Source organism: Zootoca vivipara, chromosome 15, assembly GCF_963506605.1.
Source record: "Zootoca vivipara chromosome 15, rZooViv1.1, whole genome shotgun sequence".
NCBI lineage: Eukaryota > Metazoa > Chordata > Lepidosauria > Squamata > Lacertidae > Zootoca > Zootoca vivipara.
Window position 1 is genome coordinate 38,778,078 of NC_083290.1, and position 17,440 is coordinate 38,795,517.

The 17,440-nt window shown below is 47.1% G+C and overlaps 1 protein-coding gene across 1 annotated transcript; it reads right to left on the reverse strand.

Annotated features, from left to right (window-relative positions):
- Positions 1 to 2,602: 2,602 nt before the first annotated feature.
- LOC118096877 (prolactin-releasing peptide receptor-like) lies at positions 2,603 to 9,605 on the reverse strand. Its single transcript, XM_035139204.2, has 2 exons — positions 9,187 to 9,605; positions 2,603 to 3,655 (listed from the first exon to the last, which is right to left on the reverse strand). Exons 1-2 carry the CDS (start codon positions 9,603 to 9,605, stop codon positions 3,022 to 3,024), a joined length of 1,053 nt encoding a protein of 350 aa, XP_034995095.1. The 3' UTR covers positions 2,603 to 3,021.
- Positions 9,606 to 17,440: the final 7,835 nt, after the last annotated feature.

Here is a 17,440-nt window from a genome sequence, read left to right on the forward strand (position 1 = left end):
ATTGATAGTTTTCTAGTTGTTTTATTGAGGGTAATATATGTGCTGTAAGTCACTTCCAATGGCCATTACCTGGAAAGGTGACCAATAAATATCTAAAATAAATAAATATGGTTATCTTTTTATGAACCCCCTTTCTGTTAAAATTGCTCAGAGCCTATTTAGCATCTCTGCAGAGAGAACTAAATACCTCCCAGATTAGATCTTAGCTTTGGGTGGGCTAACCTCATAGAGGTCAAAGCTTTCACTGTGTACACACCATACATTTAAAGCACATTCCTCCCCAAGAATCCTGGGAACTGCAGCTTACTCCTTCCAGAAGTTCAGTTCCCAGAACTCTTAACAAACTACCCTTCCCAAGATTCTTTGGGGGATGCATTAAATGATTGGTGTGTGCTAATGTACTCCCTCATTTAATAAATCTACCTTCTAGCTGGCACACAGAAGCACAGAAAACAAAGCTTGGCTTGATTCTAGTTACCAGGAGTGTACCTAGGAGTTTGGCGCCTGCCAAGAACCACAGGCCTAGGAGGGTACAAAAATCGCTTCTCTGGCTCGGAGTGGCTATGAACTCATCCACTCCCACAGACTGCTCCTCCACCACTCCGGGTGTACACATGACATCACGCGTGTGACACAGACGTGTGACATCACACGTGTCAGGATGAGTCTGTGAGGCCCAACAAAGCCCTCTGCTGCTGTGGGGAGACCCGGCAGGGCCCAGCCCCTCAAGATTGGGGGGGCTCAGCCCTATCTCCGCATACTGGGGGCGGGGGCGGCTGAGCTGTCCTTATCCCCATAGGATTGGTGGCTATGATAGCCCAATAGTAGAGCACATGGTTCAACCCTCAGCATCTCCATATAGGAGCTGGGAGAGACTTCCTGTCTGAAACCCTGGACAACCACTACCAATTAGTTGTGCCCCTCCAGATGTTATTGGAGTCTAACTCCCATCAGCTCCAGCCAGGATGGCCATTGATTAAGGAGAATAGGAGTGGCACTCCAGCCATATCTGGAGGGTCACAGCTTCCCTGTTCCTCGTGTAAACAGTACTGAGCTGGATGGAGCCATGGTCTGGCTCGGTGTAAGGCCCCTTCTTGTCTTCCAATCCATGGGTTCTCCTGCAGCTCCAAGTTTCTACCCTAATTTAACAACAAGAAACACTTAGACAAATTTATGAAAGATAAGGCTCTCAATACCTACCCTCCAGCATCTGATGCAGCATGCCTCTGAAAACCAGTTGCTGGGGAACGTGAGCAGAACATGGTTTTGTCTTGCTCATGGGCATCTGGTTTGGCCACTTTGGGAACAGGATACTACACCCAGCAGGGCTCAACTTATGTTTACAAGCATCTAAGCAGCAACATCTATAATTTTCTCTTCTGTGAATGCCCCTGAAGCGATCAGAATTCATCCAACATGTTTTAATGGTTGCCCTGTGGGAGGACTGAAAGAGAGCCATCCTTTCATGCCTTTGTCCTTCTGACATCCCGTACCTGCTCTAGCAAAGATGCCAACACTTTTGTAAATTGTGTTCCGTAGAAAGGGAGGGATGAGTCAAAAGTAGTGGAACGTATGTCATTATGGCTGGACTGCTTCAGAAGTGAGGTGTTTATGCTGGCTGTAATCTGATTAGAATGTAGTACGAGCAATTACACATTACCAGAGGGGAAGAAAATCAAGTTATGTTGCATCTGCAGGATGTGGGAAAGAGCTGGAAATATTAAAGGCAACACACTGCTGCTGAAGCCTAAAGGAAGATGGGATTATTTTGTAAAGCCCTAAGATTTCCCCTGTGATTATAGCAGGTGGTATATTAGGAATTGTCAAGAGAAACTCTACTTAAAACATGAGCCAAAGCATTTTTGTGCAAACGGCACAGCAAGCAATGGACTGGAAATATAAGGGTTCAAGGGCCTATAGAAAATAGAATCACAGATTTGCAGGGTTGGAAGAGACCCCAAGGGCCACCTAGTCCAATAGCCTGAGGAGAATTCAGCATTCTCAGTTGCCACAGAATGCTATGTGAATGTTTGGGGAAGGTAAGGAAATGGGGGAGAGGGAAATGGCTGGTAGAGGGCCTGGCTGTAACTCTAAACGGGAGCACTTCACATTGCAGAGTCCCACCTGCCGTCACCATCATGTGTGTATATACTAACAGATCATTGTATATACTAATAATGGACTCAAAACAGCACCTAAAGAATTATCCCCTCTGAAAAAAAGGTTTCCCCTCCCTCACAGCAGTCTAACGAGGACTGAACATGCTCAAAAATGAAGAAGTGGGGATGAAATGGAATATTCTGGGAAATGGTATGCCTGGCTGGCTGGCAGCCTGAACAGAACCACTCCATACTGCAACATTTTGTTGCAGATTCAGTGTGTGTGTGTGTGTGTGCGCACACACACACACACACACACACAAACGTGTATGAAAGAGGGAGAGATGGAAAAGTAATCTGCTGCTCCAGAGAAGCGGACACGGAGCAATGGATTCAAACTACAAGAAAGAAGATTCCAACTAAACTTTAGGAAGTACTTCCTGACAGTAAGAGCTGTTCGGCTGTGGAATTTGCTACCAAGGAGTGTGGTGGAGTCTCCTTCTTTGGAGGTCTTTAAGCAGAGGCTTGACAGCATAGCTGCCAAGTTATCCCTTTTTTTACAGGGATTTTCCCTTATGCTGAATAGGCTTCCTCGCGAGAAAAGCGAAAACTTGGCAGCTATGCTTGACAGGCATATGTCAAGAATGCTTTGATGGTGTTTCCTGCTCGGCAGGGGGTTGGACTGGATGGCCCTTGTGGTCTCTTCCGACTCTATGATTCTATGATTCTATGATTAATTGGATGCTTTTAGGTGTTTGTCCGGGAGAACCTTTCTCCTACAGAGGCAGTGGAAGCAGTGGCTTCGCTCTTCCAGTTTGTAAGACTGGGCTTTGGTGGGCTAGAGAGTGCAAGTCATATGAGCTAAGAACAACTTACTCCCCCCTCTCAACTAACTGCCATGGACCCTCCTAAGTCCAACATGTCAGAGCATTACACTGACCGCTACACAGTTATTAGTGGGCATGATCTTCTGCTTGAAGGTGAACACCTCTTTCAATCCGCTTCGGAAGCGATCGTGCAGCCAGGCATAGAGGAAGGGGTTGCAGCAGGAAGAGCTCATAGCAAACCAGTGGCAGAGCAGCTGGATCAGAAGGAAGTAGTCCTTGTTGATGAGGTTGATGTCAATGTCACGGAGGACGTTGAAGACGTGGATGGGGAGCCAGCAGACGGCAAAGGCGGCCACCACCAGCACAAGCAGGCGGAAGATCTTCCTCTTCCGCAGGCGGTCGAACTCCGCCTGGTTCTGCGTTGGGTGGCCAGGCACAACGCGGTTCTTCAGCTTGATGGAGATGCAGATGTATGAGAGGGAGACGGCCGAGAGGGGGAGGATGTAGGTGATGATCAAGGTGCTGTAGGCATAGACCAGGTGCTCTTTCCCCTCTTCCATCCAGAACTCCTCGCAGATGGCAAAACCTTCCTTCTGGAACTCCACATGGTAGGTGTGGGCAATAGCGGGGGCCACCAAGGCACAGGAGAGCAGCCAGATCCCACCAATGATGTACACACAGGTGGTAAAGGAAATGCGCTTCTTAAGGAGGTGCACTGTGGTGTAGTACCTGGGGAAAAGAGAGGAAAGACAGTGACATCCCTCCTGCTGCTTTCTCTTACGAAAGGAATGGGGAACCTGCAGTCCTCCGGATATCATTGGACTCCCATCAAGCACAGCCAAAGGATGGGGAGGATGGGAGTTGGGTGTGTGTGTGTGTGTGTGTGTGTGTGAGAGAGAGAGAGAGAGAGAGAGAGAGAGAGAGAGAGAAACTGTGTTATTCTGAGTCAGTTCATTGGTCCATCTAGTTCTGTACTGTCTACTCTGACTGGCAGCAACAATCCAGGGTTTGGGGCATGGGTCTTTCTCACCCTTTCTTTCTCTTACCTGGGGACTGAACCAGGGATCTTCTACCTGCAAAGCAGATGCTCTGCCACTGAGCTACACACACACACACCCCGACCCAGCTCCAATGGGAGAGAGGATAGCTTCTTATGGTTAAGGATACTTAAGATCAGTGGCCAACAGCTGCCACCTCAAACCAGAGGGAGCCTGCCTACAGGAGAGCAGCCCGGCTTCCCTTGCAGAGTCTCCTGTTTTAATTCTTTTAATGGGATTGTTTTGATTTTGTATTCTATATAAGCATGTTTTTCAATCTCAATGGGGATTGATGTTTATAACTGGTTTTTATATTTTGTAAACTGCTTAGAAGCCTGTTTTGGCATATATTGCTGATTTATTGGGTCTGTTTTATAGATTGTTGTATGGCTTTTATTGTAGCATTCTTTCCCCCCTTGTTTTAAGGCATGCTTTCTGCTCTTAAATTTTTGTATGTTTCTTGGAGACTCCTTATATGTGAAGCCACTAATAAACTGAATAAATAATGCTGATAATAATTAAGTGGCATATAAATTAAACTAATCATAATAATATAAATAATATATTTTTTTGTAAAAAGGTGAGGCAGCATGTTATCCCTTCCTGACAAAGAATTCCCAAAAGCTTGCTATCCTACCATAATCTATGCTGCCGACACAGTGCATAAGACCAGCAGCCACAATGAATGACCCCCAAGGTCCCTTCCAACACTGTAATTCTATGTCCTATGTCTTGAGCAACTTAGAGGGTCAGAGACAAATGCAACAGTAATCTTGGGTACATTCCCTGGTTCATGCAGTATGCTCACTGTCAGCAGCAAAACCCCTTACGTGTCTTATACATGTCCACTCGGGAAACCACCCCACTGAGTTCAATGGGGCCTATTTTCAGGGAAGCAGATGCAGAACTATAGCTTCTGGCTGCCTTCTCCAAATAGTACTTGCACCATGTTGGATGTCTTTGACAGCTCTTGCTATACTCAGATCCTGGTAGAGTTCCCCACCCACACCCACTGCTGGTGGAGGAAGAGGGGGGCGGGGGGAGCGCACCGCCCCTGGCAGCGTGATCCCGGTGGGGTGCCATCGCGGCTGCCCCCCCCTGCGCTGGGTGCCATGCCCCCACTGGTGGCGCCACACCCCCACACCCCACCTGCTCTCCGCCACCGGAGCATAAAGCTCCGCCACTGCCCCCCACCCTCGCCCCACCCCATCCCTGGCATGGGCCATAAGTGGTTTCTGTTTTAGAGCAACACCGGCAATATTGCAGTTCAACAAGAACCACCAGAAACACGAAGAGTACTAGCAAATGGTTAATGATCAGCCCCAGAAAATCCCAGGGCTGCACACAAAAGCAGCAGAAGGTCCGTGTATTTAGTCAAACATACCGTTCCTCTTGCTTTGATTTCATTAATATTCCATTTCTATGCCAGTTAATTAAACAAGAAAGGACTGTCACAAGGCAAAGCTGGTGGTGGAAATTACAGCCTTCCACCCCAGAACAGCTCCACTCCTCGGGAACAGCAATTATTCCATCAGAAGCCTTGTTGCTGAATTAAGTCACGGGGGGAAGTAGCTATTGGGTGGGGGGAATGAAATAACACAGGCTTTTATTTCCATTCAGAGGCAAGACTGGTATTGCACAGCGGGTTCCTACCAGCCACTCCAGAAACTCACCAACCAGCCAGAACACTCCTTTAGATCTGATTTTTCCAAATGTGTTTTTCCGCCTCTCTGAAGTGTGCTAAAGCTTGGGTTTCGAGAGGTAAAGTCAAAATGTGCCTTGAAGCCCTTTGGAACTTCAAAGAGCTCAGCGAGAGGGAAGAAGAAAAGCGTCCCTATATTTGCCTGTGTCAGGTGGAGCCCAGACTTCTTGACCTCAGGGAACCTTTTTTCACATGATGGGCCCATCTGCCTCAGAACACTTATGTGTTGCAGAGCATTCCTTGGTGCAATTGAGGGTGCAATCTCCATGTGCTCCAGGCCTATTGGGCTTAGCTGTCACCTGGCGCAGACTACATGCACCATGCTGAGAATGGGGCTACAGCTCAATGCTGGAGGGGTGACTTAACCCTCCAAGGCCCAGGGCAAGTGCACCCAGCTTCCCCAAACACACACACCTGCACTTATGTGTGTTCAGTACAGTAGTTGCACCCTGGCTATAGAATAGCTTATCCAAATATGCTTGCCTATGGTGCCTGGTCTTTTCAGTGCCAGGCGAAGATCCTTTTATTCACACAGGCTCTTGAATCATGTTTTAAAATAATCTCGGGCTGTTGTAGCCTACAGTTCTCAGAGTGTTTGAACTGTCAACCCCTTTTCTTGGAGAACCATGGGGATTGTAGTTCTTTGTGGGGAACAGGGATCTCCCAAGAACTCTCAGCACCTTTAGCAAACTACAGTCCCCAGAATTCTTAGGGGGAGCCATGGCTCTTAAAGGGGCATCATAGTGCTTTAAGTGTACTGTGCGGATGAGACCACCAAGAGTCACTGCCAGTCAGTGTAGACAGCACTGAGCTGGGTGGACCAATGGTCCATAAAAGGCAGCTTCCTATCTTACCATTGCCTACTAGATTTATGTTGCCGTGGAAACATCACTGTCCTGCTTTTCAAAGAGAAAAGCTGCATTCAGCCACCTGAACAATTTGTTTCTCTGCAGCAAATAAACTCTCATAATATTAACCAGAGGTTGGAAATAATACATAGCAGTGCAACACACACACACCACGCACAAAAAAAACTCCAGCAGACAAAGACTTCTTTCCTTGATTGCTGAGAAAACTCAGCGGCAGCTCAAATAGGGATCATTCTCTGGTCTTATCCTGTTGGCTCGACTAGACCCTCCTGGGGAGAAGAGTAGGGACGAAATTAGCTTGTTCACCTACTTGGCTGCTCACAAGTTAGAAGCATGATGAGAGCCTGATGGTCCTGCAGTGGGAAAGGGGAAAGGGAAGATGGTTCACAAAGTGGGAACGGCAAACAGCCAGCGATGTCTTTGTGGTTTGGTCCCAAGTTGGAAAGACAGCAGGAGAAAGTATCCACTTAATGTCTACTACCCTGTAGCATCCTTTGGGCTGGTCAAGTTAAAACAGTAGGGCATCTGCAGAGCACAAAACCCAGGAAAGTGATGGGCTTGCTTGTAAGCATCTTGATATAAGGGCCAGTTCTGTGAGGAGCTGCAGCTCAGGGGTACAGTGCAGGCTTCACAAGGTTGCAGAAGGTCCCAGGCAGGGCCAGCCCACCCATGAGGTATGTTGAGACAGCTGCTTCAGGCAATGGAACCTTGTGTGGCTGCTCTTGGCACCGCCACAGGAGAAGTGAGGAGAAGCAGCAGCAGTGGTGGCTTCCAGCGAGATCTCGCAAGATCTCACAGAGCTCATGTGAGATTTCGTGAGAATTACACAAGGAGATCTCGCCGGAAATCACTGGCATGAGACCCTGGTGAGGCTTTGGCAGGCGGGCAGCAGGAGGACAGCACCTTCCTGTTTCGCCTCAGGTGGCAGAATGGGATGGAATGGCCCCGCTCCCAAGTTCAATCTCTCACATTTGCAAGTAGGGCTAGGAAAAGCTTCCACCTGAAACCTGCCACTTTGTGTAGAGCACCTGCCACTTTGTGTAGAGCTCACTTCCCCAACCTGTTGAGATAAGGCTAAGCAGGATTTCCTCCCAAAGGTACCGTAATTACGTCTCTTCAATGAAAAGGTGAGTTTAAGATGCAACCCACTGGGCTGCAACAAAAGTGCAGAACGATGGAAAACATTTGCTACTGGCAGTGACTGATGATGAACAGTCTTCTGTCAAAGCAGTGGCTGAATGCGAGTCCTTCTGAAAAGTACTAATGCATTGGTAGGCAAACTAAGGCCCGGGGGCTGGGGCCTGTCCAATTGCCATCTAAACCTGGTCCGCGGATGGTCCGGGAATCAGCGTGTTTTTGCATGAGTAGAACGTGTCCTTTTATTTAAAATGCATCTCTGGGTTATTTGTGGGCCCTGTCGGGTGTTTTTACATGAGTAGAATGTGTGCTTTTATTTAAAATGCATCTCTGGATTATTTGTGGGGCATAGGAATTTGTTCATTCCCCCCCCAAAAAAATATAGTCCGGCCCCCACAAGGTCTGAGGGACAGTGGACCGGCCCCTGCTGAAAAAGTTTGCTGACCCCTGTACTAATGGATTGGTTTGAGGCTTAATAGCTTTGTTCTCTCTCTCCCCCCCCCCATCTATTAGCCCCAGCAGCACAGTCAAGGAAGATGGGAGCTGTAGTCCAACAATCTATGAAGTAACCTGGTTGGCTACTCCTAAATCAGAGTATCAGTTGGGGACCAAGGATTAAGTTCAGATCCATTCATAAAGCTCAACTCTCTAGTCACCTCTCTTAGCCTTACCTAACTAAAATGAAGGGTGGACTGCATAGGTTGGTGCACTGGAGTCCCCTGGATAACGAACCAATCAGGTTGAGCAGGGATTTGGCAGAATCAGGTTGAGGTAGCCCTGGATTAGACTGGGTCCACCTGGAGAATGGGTAGGCAAACTAAGGCCCGGGGGCTGGATGCGGCCCAATTGCCTTCTCAATCCGGCCTGCGGACAGTCTGGGAATCAGCGTGTTTTACATGATAGAATGTGTCCTTTTACAGTGGTGCCTCGCTTAACAAATGCCCTGCTTAACGAAATTTCCGCTTAACGAAAGGATTTTTCGAGCGGAGGTTGCCTCACTAGACGAATTCGTTTTATGAAAAATTCGTCTAGAGAATCGCGGTTTCCCATAGGAATGCATTGAAATTCAATTAATGCGTTCCTATGGGCAAAAAAAAAAAAAAAATCAATGCATTCCTATGGGATTCGCTAGACGAATTTTTCGTCATAAGAAAAGACCCGTGGAACGAATTAACTTTGTCTAGCGAGGCACCACTGTATTTAAAATGCATCTCTGGGTTATTTGTGGGGCCTGCCTGGTGTTTTTACATGAGTAGAATGTGTGCTTTTATTTAAAATGCATCTCTGGGTTATTTGTGGGGCATAGGAATTCATTCAATTTTATTTATTTTCAAAATATAGTCTGGCCCCCCCACAAGGTCTGAGGGACAGTGGACTAGCTCCCCGCTGAAAAAGTTTCCTGACCCCTGGTCCTGGAGCAATCTGGAGCTATCAAAAGAGGTGGTGGTCTGGCAGCAAGGATGGGAATGGGGACAAGGGATCGAAATCTGGATCAATCATTCAGGAAGTAGTTACCTGTCCACTGCGATAGCCGTGAGGGTGAAGACAGACACATATACCGTCATGGGCTGCATCAGGAACACAAAATAGCACAGGAACTTCCCAAAGACCCATCCCTGGGGGTTGAAAGCGTATGCTAGAGTAAAAGGGACACAGGTTGTACACATCAGCATGTCAGAAAAGGCCAGGTTTCCAATGAAGAAGTTGGTGACATTGTGCATTTTCTTAGTCTTACAGATGACGTGGAGGAGGAGATAGTTCCCAAAAATGCCCACCAGCACAACCAAAGTGTAGCAGGGGATGATCAGAGGCTTGAAAGACTGGATCATCTGCACGCCGGTAAACTGAGAAGTGGAATTGGAGCCGTTTCTGAGCTCAACCTCATAAGTGCTGCCGTTGGAAGGGACATGGACCCAGCGACCAGTGGATTCCATCAGCAGGCAGCAACCAGGGACTGCACATAAAAACACAAGGAGGATGGAATTGCAGTGAAGCAAGTCTTCTGAAGTTTGCTTTGGGGCCACCCTGTGTGCACAGGGCCCTGGATGACTGACTGCTCTATTTTGCTCTGGGATGAAAGGCTGATGTATCTATTGCACAAAAGGAATACTGGGTTTAGCTTGCCTGGTGCCAGAAGACATCTTCTATTTCTCATGCAAATCTGTATTCACAGGCTACCCTTTGAAGAGCTTGCTTCTGCAGCATTCGCAGCTTGCAGGGCAGGATGAAATGCTTTCAAGTTTGACTCACTTACACTCATTAAGCTATAATACTATCCTCCCCCACTTTGATGCCTTTCCATTTTCTTCTGGGTTGCCTCCGTTGCTTCTTCATTATATGGCTCTTGAGTCCCAAAATTGCAACATTGCCACTACTTTTCAGGGGAATGACTGGCTCCACTGGTGCCTGAGAGATAAGATAGGGAAGGAAGGGGGGAAAGGAGGTTTAGAATGACAAGGAATCGGGTAAACAGCTTTCCCCTAAAGACAAGCAAACTGGAAAACATGCTAAAAGACATGACAAGCCCAGAGAGATGTTAGATGGAGAGCTTCAGGATTTTGCCACAAAGCAAATTGTAGTTTGGCAGGAAACATCCCACTGTGAAGTAGGAATGTATAAATCTGCCAATTTCGGTTTACCATTTTTCAAACCATAAGTTCAGTTCTCTGCATTTCTACATCAGTTAGTGATTTTAAAAGAAAGTCTGGTGAAAATTCAATAGCATTGTACTGCAAATTTATCCCAGTATGCACATTTTTGCAAAGAATTTCCTCCTAGTAAAATGCATTTTGCCTGTTATTTTCATGGATATATGCATTTATATGCACCCTAGTATATGCACACATTACTTGGTTGGAGAAATGCACCGCAGCTATTGTTTGGAAAGTGCTAATCAGGTATGCTCTCCTTTAAATGCAAACAGAATTAAATTTCTCTCCCATCCCTAAAGTGGAGGCAGCTCTCTGAGAGCTCTTAAAGCAAAACAGCAGCGAAAATAACCATTAACTTTTATTACAGTGTATCTTTTTTTATTTTGTTAAGTAGCGCTAGGTGAACGTTCCGTCAACCCAAGGATTTATGCTTGTATATTCACGCAGGGATGTCCAACTCTCAATAGACTGCTCTCTACCCATTGTCGTAAAAAGACTGGCAGTGATCTACCCAAAGCTGTTGAACTTTTTTTAGGAAGCCAAAGTTGTGGAGCTTTTTTAGGAAAGGCAAAGTTGTGGAGCTTTTTTTTTTTAATAGTAAGCCAAAGTTTGTTTGTTTGTTGCTTTTTTTGCTTCTTTGTAAGGAGATCGCTGAGGGGCTGTAGATCTACCAGGAACACCCTGTGATCTACCAGTAATGTAGATCACGATCTACCTGTTGGACATGCCTGGGTGGAACGTTCTTTCTCAGCACCCCACTAAATCTGTTCTAGGGGTTCTCCCAGCCACTTGCAGCAGAGCTGGGGAGGGTACAAGGTGTACGTGAGGGGAGGAGAGAGGTGAAGCCCTCTACGCAAGCAGAAATCCTTGCACAGATGGAACAGGTTAGTTGAACATTACCCAAAGGCCCAGCAATGAAGCACACAGGGTGCCTTTTCTATGAGTTGCTATCTTTCAGAACTGTTTCCCAGAGTTAAGGATAAAATTTGATAGGAGCCTATAAGTAGATAAAGGGACTAGATGAGAGGCAATAAAGTGAAGCTCAATCTGACTAAGACAGAAATACTGCTGGTGGGCATATGAACATAAAAGGTTTTCTACACAAAAGTGAGACTATTTGCCCATCTAGTTCGGTACTATCTGCACGAATTGCCAGGGCCAGCCCTATAATGAGGCAAAGTGAGGCAGCTGCCTCAGACAGCAGATGCTGAGGGACAGGGAGGAGACAGAGCCATGAGTGCCATGTGGCCTGCCCTGTACCCACTATCCTAGCCTGCTGTCCTCCAGCACAATGAAAGGTATTTTCCTTTCACCAGTACAGTACTGGGGTAAAATACAACTGTCAATCTGTATGTGCCTTTAGGAAGGGTGCCATTGTGGCCTTTGCCTCATGCCCTGACACCCTCCAGATTAGACTACTGCAATGAGTCCTATATGAGGCTGCCTTTGAAGACTGCTTGGCAGCTGCCAATTAGCACCACCTACATTGGGTGTATCTGTCCAACATTTAAACAGTTAAACAAACTCCTATTTATTGAATGGGAGGCACAGTGGTCCCTGCATTGCATAGAAATGAATGCATGTAAAATACACAAATACTAACATGTTTGGGGAAAGGAGCACAGATCAATGAATCAGACAGAAAGTAAGGGGTAGTAAACAGAGTGCTTTACCGATTACTACCCTGCACTTTTATATGCCTGTTGTCTTTGTCCATGAAGTTTTCTTGGCAGGGTTACTGGAGTGGCTTGCCAGTTCCTTCTCCAGGTGGATCACGTTTAGTCAAAACTCTCCACTATGACCTGTCCATCTTGGGTGGCCCTGCATGGCATAGCTCATAGCTTCTCTGAGTTATTCAAGCCCCTTCGCCACGACAAGGCATTGATCCATGAAGGGGAGAGACAAGGAGAGAAACAGCAAGGAGAGACAAGAGGGTCTTCTTAAATGAGCAATGCAAAGAAATAGAGGAAAACAATAGAATGGGGAAAACCAGAGATCTGTTCAAGAAAATTGGAGATATGAAAGGAACATTTCGTACAAAGATTACCATAATCAAGGACAAAAGTGGTAAGGACCTAACAGAAGCAGAAGACATCAAGAAGAGGTGGCAAGAATACACAGAGGAATTATACCAGAAAGATATGGAGGTCTCGTACACCCCAGGTAGTGTGGTTGCTGACCTTGAGCCAGACATCTTGGAGAGTGAAGTCAAATGGGCCTTAGAAAGCACTGCTAATAACAAGGCCAGTGGAAGTGATGATATTCCAGCTGAACTATTTAAAATTTTAAAAGATGATGCTGTTAAGGTGCTACACCCAATATGCCAGCAAGTTTGGAAAACTCAGCAATGGCCAGAGGATTGGAGAAGATCAGTCTACATCCCAATTCCAAAGAAGGGCAGTGCCAAAGAATGCTCCAACTACCGCACAATTGCGCTCATTTCACACGCTAGCAAGGTTATGCTTAAAATTCTACAAGGCAGGCTTAGGCAGTATGTGGACCGAGAACTCCCAGAAGTGCAAGCTGGATTTCGAAAGGGCAGAGGAACCAGAGACCAAATAGCAAACATGCGCTGGATTATGGAGAAAGCTAGAGAGTTCCAGAAAAACGTCTACTTCTGCTTCATTGACTATGCAAAACCCTTTGACTGTGTCGACCACAGCAAACTATGGCAAGTTCTTAAAGAAATGGGAGTGCCTGATCACCTCATCTGTCTCCTGAGAAATCTCTATGTGGGACAAGAAGCTACAGTTAGAACTGGATATGGAACAACTGATTGGTTCAAAATTGGGAAAGGAGTACGACAAGGTTGTATATTGTCTCCCTGCTTATTTAACTTATATGCAGAATTCATCATGCGAAAGGCTGGACTAGACGAATCCCAAGCCGGAATTAAGATTGCCGGAAGAAATATCAACAACCTCAGATATGCAGATGACACAACCTTGATGGCAGAAAGCGAGGAGGAATTAAAGAACCTTTTAATGAGGGTGAAAGAGGAGAGCACAAAATATGGTCTGAAGCTCAACATCAAAAAAACCAAGATCATGGCCACTGGTCCCATCACCTCCTGGCAAATAGAAGGGGAAGAAATGGAGGCAGTGAGAGATTTTACTTTCTTGGGCTCCTTGATCACTGCAGATGGTGACAGCAGTCACGAAATTAAAAGACGCCTGCTTCTTGGGAGAAAAGCAATGACAAACCTAGAAAGCATCTTAAAAAGCAGAGACATCACCTTGCCGACAAAGGTCCGTATAGTTAAAGCTATGGTTTTCCCAGTAGTGATGTATGGAAGTGAGAGCTGGACCATAAAGAAGGCTGATCGCCGAAGAATTGATGCTTTTGAATTATGGTGCTGGAGGAGACTCTTGAGAGTCCCATGGACTGCAAGAAGATCAAACCTATCCATTCTTAAGGAAATCAGCCCTGAGTGCTCCCTGGAAGGACAGATCGTGAAGCTGAGGCTCCAATACTTTGGCCACCTCATGAGAAGAGAAGAATCCTTGGAAAAGACCCTGATGTTGGGAAAGATTGAGGGCACTAGGAGAAGGGGACGACAGAGGACGAGATGGTTGGACAGTGTTCTCGAAGGTACGAACATGAGTTTGACCAAATTGCGGGAGGCAGTGCAAGACAGGAGTGCCTGGCGTGCTATGGTCCATGGGGTCACGAAGAGTCGGACACGACTAAACGACTAAACAACAACAACCCTGCACTTTACTACCCCACCTGTGAATAAAATTATGCATGATGTGGAGAAAACAGATAGAGAAAAGCCTAGGCAAGCCTGGAAGAAGTGGACCATTTGGATCCCTTCCAGTCGGGATTCAGGCCTCATCATGGGACTGAAACTGCCTTGGTCGCACTGGTTGATGATCTCCGGCAGGCTAGGGACAAAGGTGAGAGCTGTTTCCTAGTTCTGCTGGACCTCTCAGCGGCTTTTGACACCATCAACCATAACATCCTTCTGGACTGTCTGGGGGCACTGTCATACAGTGGTTCCGCTCCTTCCTCCTGGGCCGTGTGCAGAAAGTGGTGGTGGGGGATGAGTGTTCAGACCCCTGGGCTCTCACTTGTGGGGTGCCTCAGGGTTCTGTCCTCTCCCCCATGTTTTTTTAACATCTACATGCAGCCGCTGGGAGAGATCATCAGGGGGTTTGGGCTGGGTGTTCATCAGTATGCGGATGATACCCAGCTCTACCTCTCTTTTAAATCAGAACCAGTGAAGGCGGTGAAGGTCCTGTGTGAGTGCCTGGAGGTGGTTGGAGGATGGACAGCGGCTAACAAATTGAGATTGAATCCTGACAACTATCTTGTCAGGATTCAATCTCAGTTGTAAAACAGAAGTACTGTTTGTGGGGGACAGGAGGCGGGCAGGTGTGGAGGACTCCCTGGTTCTGAATGGGGTAACTGTGCCCCTAAAGGACCAGGTGAGCAGCCTGGGAGTCATTTTGGACTCACAGCTGTCCATGGATGCACAGGTCAATTCTGTGTCCAGGGCAGCTGTCTATCAGCTCCATCTGGTATGCAGGCTAAGACCCTACCTGCCTGAAGACTGTCTCACCAGAGTGGTGCATGCTTTAATTATCTCTTGCTTGGACTACTGCAATGCGCTCTACATGGGGCTACCTTTGAAGGTGACCCGGAAACTACAACTAATCCAGAATGCGGCAGCTAGATTGGTGACTGGGAGTGGCCGCCGAGACCAAATAACACCGGTCTTGAAAGATCTACATTGGCTCCCCATATGTTTCCGAGCACAATTCAAAGTGTTGGTGCTGACCTTTAAAGCCCTAAATGGCCTCAGTCCAGTATACCTGAAGGAGCGTCTCCAAACCCATCGTTCTGCCCAGACACTGAGGTCCAGCACCGAGAGCCTTCTGGCGGTTCCCTTGTTGTGAGAAGCCAAGTTGCAGGGAACCAGGCAGAGGGCCTTCTCGGTGGTGGGGCCCGCCCTGTGGAACGCCCTCCCATCAGATGTCAAAGAGAAAAACAGCTACCAGATTTTTAGAAGACATCTGAAGGCAGCCCTGTTTAGGGAGGCTTTTAATGTTTAATAGATTACTGTATTTTATTTATCTGTTGGAAGCTGCCCAGAGTGGCTGGGGAAACCCAGCCAGATGGGCGGGGTATAAATAAATATATTATTATTATTATTATTATTATTATTATTATTATTATGCATCTCTCATAACTGTAGGACTCACAAACATTTAATGAAGTTGAATGTTGGAAGATCCAGGACAGACCAAAGAAAGTAATTCTTCATATACGGTAGTGCACAGTTAAGACTATGGAGTTCACTGGGAAGAGGAATCAACTGTTAAACCACTCCAAAAATTGTAGCCAGGGGCACTGACATACCCCCACATTGAGGGGGCCCAGCGTTGCGTGACATTGTATGCACAACATCATATGCCAGGTGGGGGGGATGCCGTGGGGGCTGTTGCCCCAGGCATGCAATCTGGGGGAAGCGTGAACCAGCAGATCCCCACAGGTTCATTCATTTCAGTGAGTCTCCTTTGAGTAGAACATAGTTGGATAAAGTTGAACATAGTTGAAGAAGTGTGCATGCACACGAAAGCTCATACCAAAATAAAAACTTAGTTGGTCTTTAAGGTGCTACTGAAGGAATTTTTTTATTATAGTTGGATAAAGTGTCCAGGAGGAAGGCATCTGCCTTTTACGGGCACATTTACAAAACCTTTAGCTGTTTTATCACTACAGTCCTTTAACTAGAGCTGTATGGCATGTTAAGGGAAGGGTGGGGGATGTCGTGCTCCTCCTGGGGTAGTAGTTTGATTACCTGTGACCCCCCCCCTGCACTCAGCTCACACCCGTGTCTCCTAGAAGCTGCCAGCATGTGACAATGGCTATACCCCAGGAACAGCTTCAACTGGCCGGCTAAACCCGGTGAGGGGAGCTGACGGGTCTCAAACCCTCAAGCCTTAAGGACTTCCCCTGTAGGTGAAGAAAGGCTCCGGCGGACTGAGCAAACGCGACCAAGAGTGAGTCCAACGGTCAAGAAGGCGGATGTTGCTACACATGCTGTAGAGCAGGGGTCAGCAACCTTTTACAGCCGTGGGCCGGTCCACCATCCCTCAGATCTTGTGGGGGGGGGCAGACTATATTGGGGGGGGGGGAAATGCATGGATTCCTATGCTCCACAAATAACCCAGAGATGCATTTTAAATAAAAGAATACATTATACTCATGTGAAAACACGCTGATTCCCAGACCATCCGCGGGCCGGATTGAGAAGGCGATTGGGCAGCATCCGGCCCCTGGGCCTTAGGTTGCCTACCCCTGCTGTAGAGGGAAGTGAGGGGCAGATGGGGCTCATCAGCCTGGGAAGGTAGCTCGTCTAAGAGAAGGAAAATTCTGATCCTAAACCTCTGTCGCCTTGTGGCTATACAGTGGTGCCTCAGTTTAAGCACACAATTGGTTCCGGAAGTCTGTACTTAACCTGAAGCGAACTTTCCCATTGAAAGTAATGGAAAGTGGATTAATCCATTCCAGACAGGTCCACAGAGTACTTAAACTGAAAGTACTCAAACCGAAGTGTACTTAAACTGAAGTATGACTGTACTCATTCATGGGAAAGGCTCTATCGCTGCTGCCTTGCAGCACATCTTTGGGTGAAGAAAAGGCGAAGCAGAAACTCCACACAAATCCAGAGTGGAGTCCCTAACGATGGTTGGATGGCATCTTGTATGCCTCCTTCCAGTAGCTCCTGCAGCCAAGCTGGTGCCAAACATATTGCTTTCCTTTGGACCACAGCAAGGCTGGGAAGAGGGATCTTATAGTCTGGGTAGCCCAGGACCTCCATACACACTGCCCAGGCTTGCACCCCAGAGAGGTCACTTTGGTGCTGCTAATGCAGCAAAAACAACATGAAGGCAGCAGTTACGGGTTCCCTGTCTCTGCAGCCACAGCAGGCACTGTGATTCTCCAGAGGTTTGATTTCACCCCCAGTGGCACACTCCATTGTCTCTTGAGACAGATGGATGCCAACAACATCTTTAACTGAAACAGTAACTAGGTGGGCATGCTTTACATTATTCAATATGCATACAGTTATAGAGAGCAGCAACATATGATATTGTAACATATCCTTA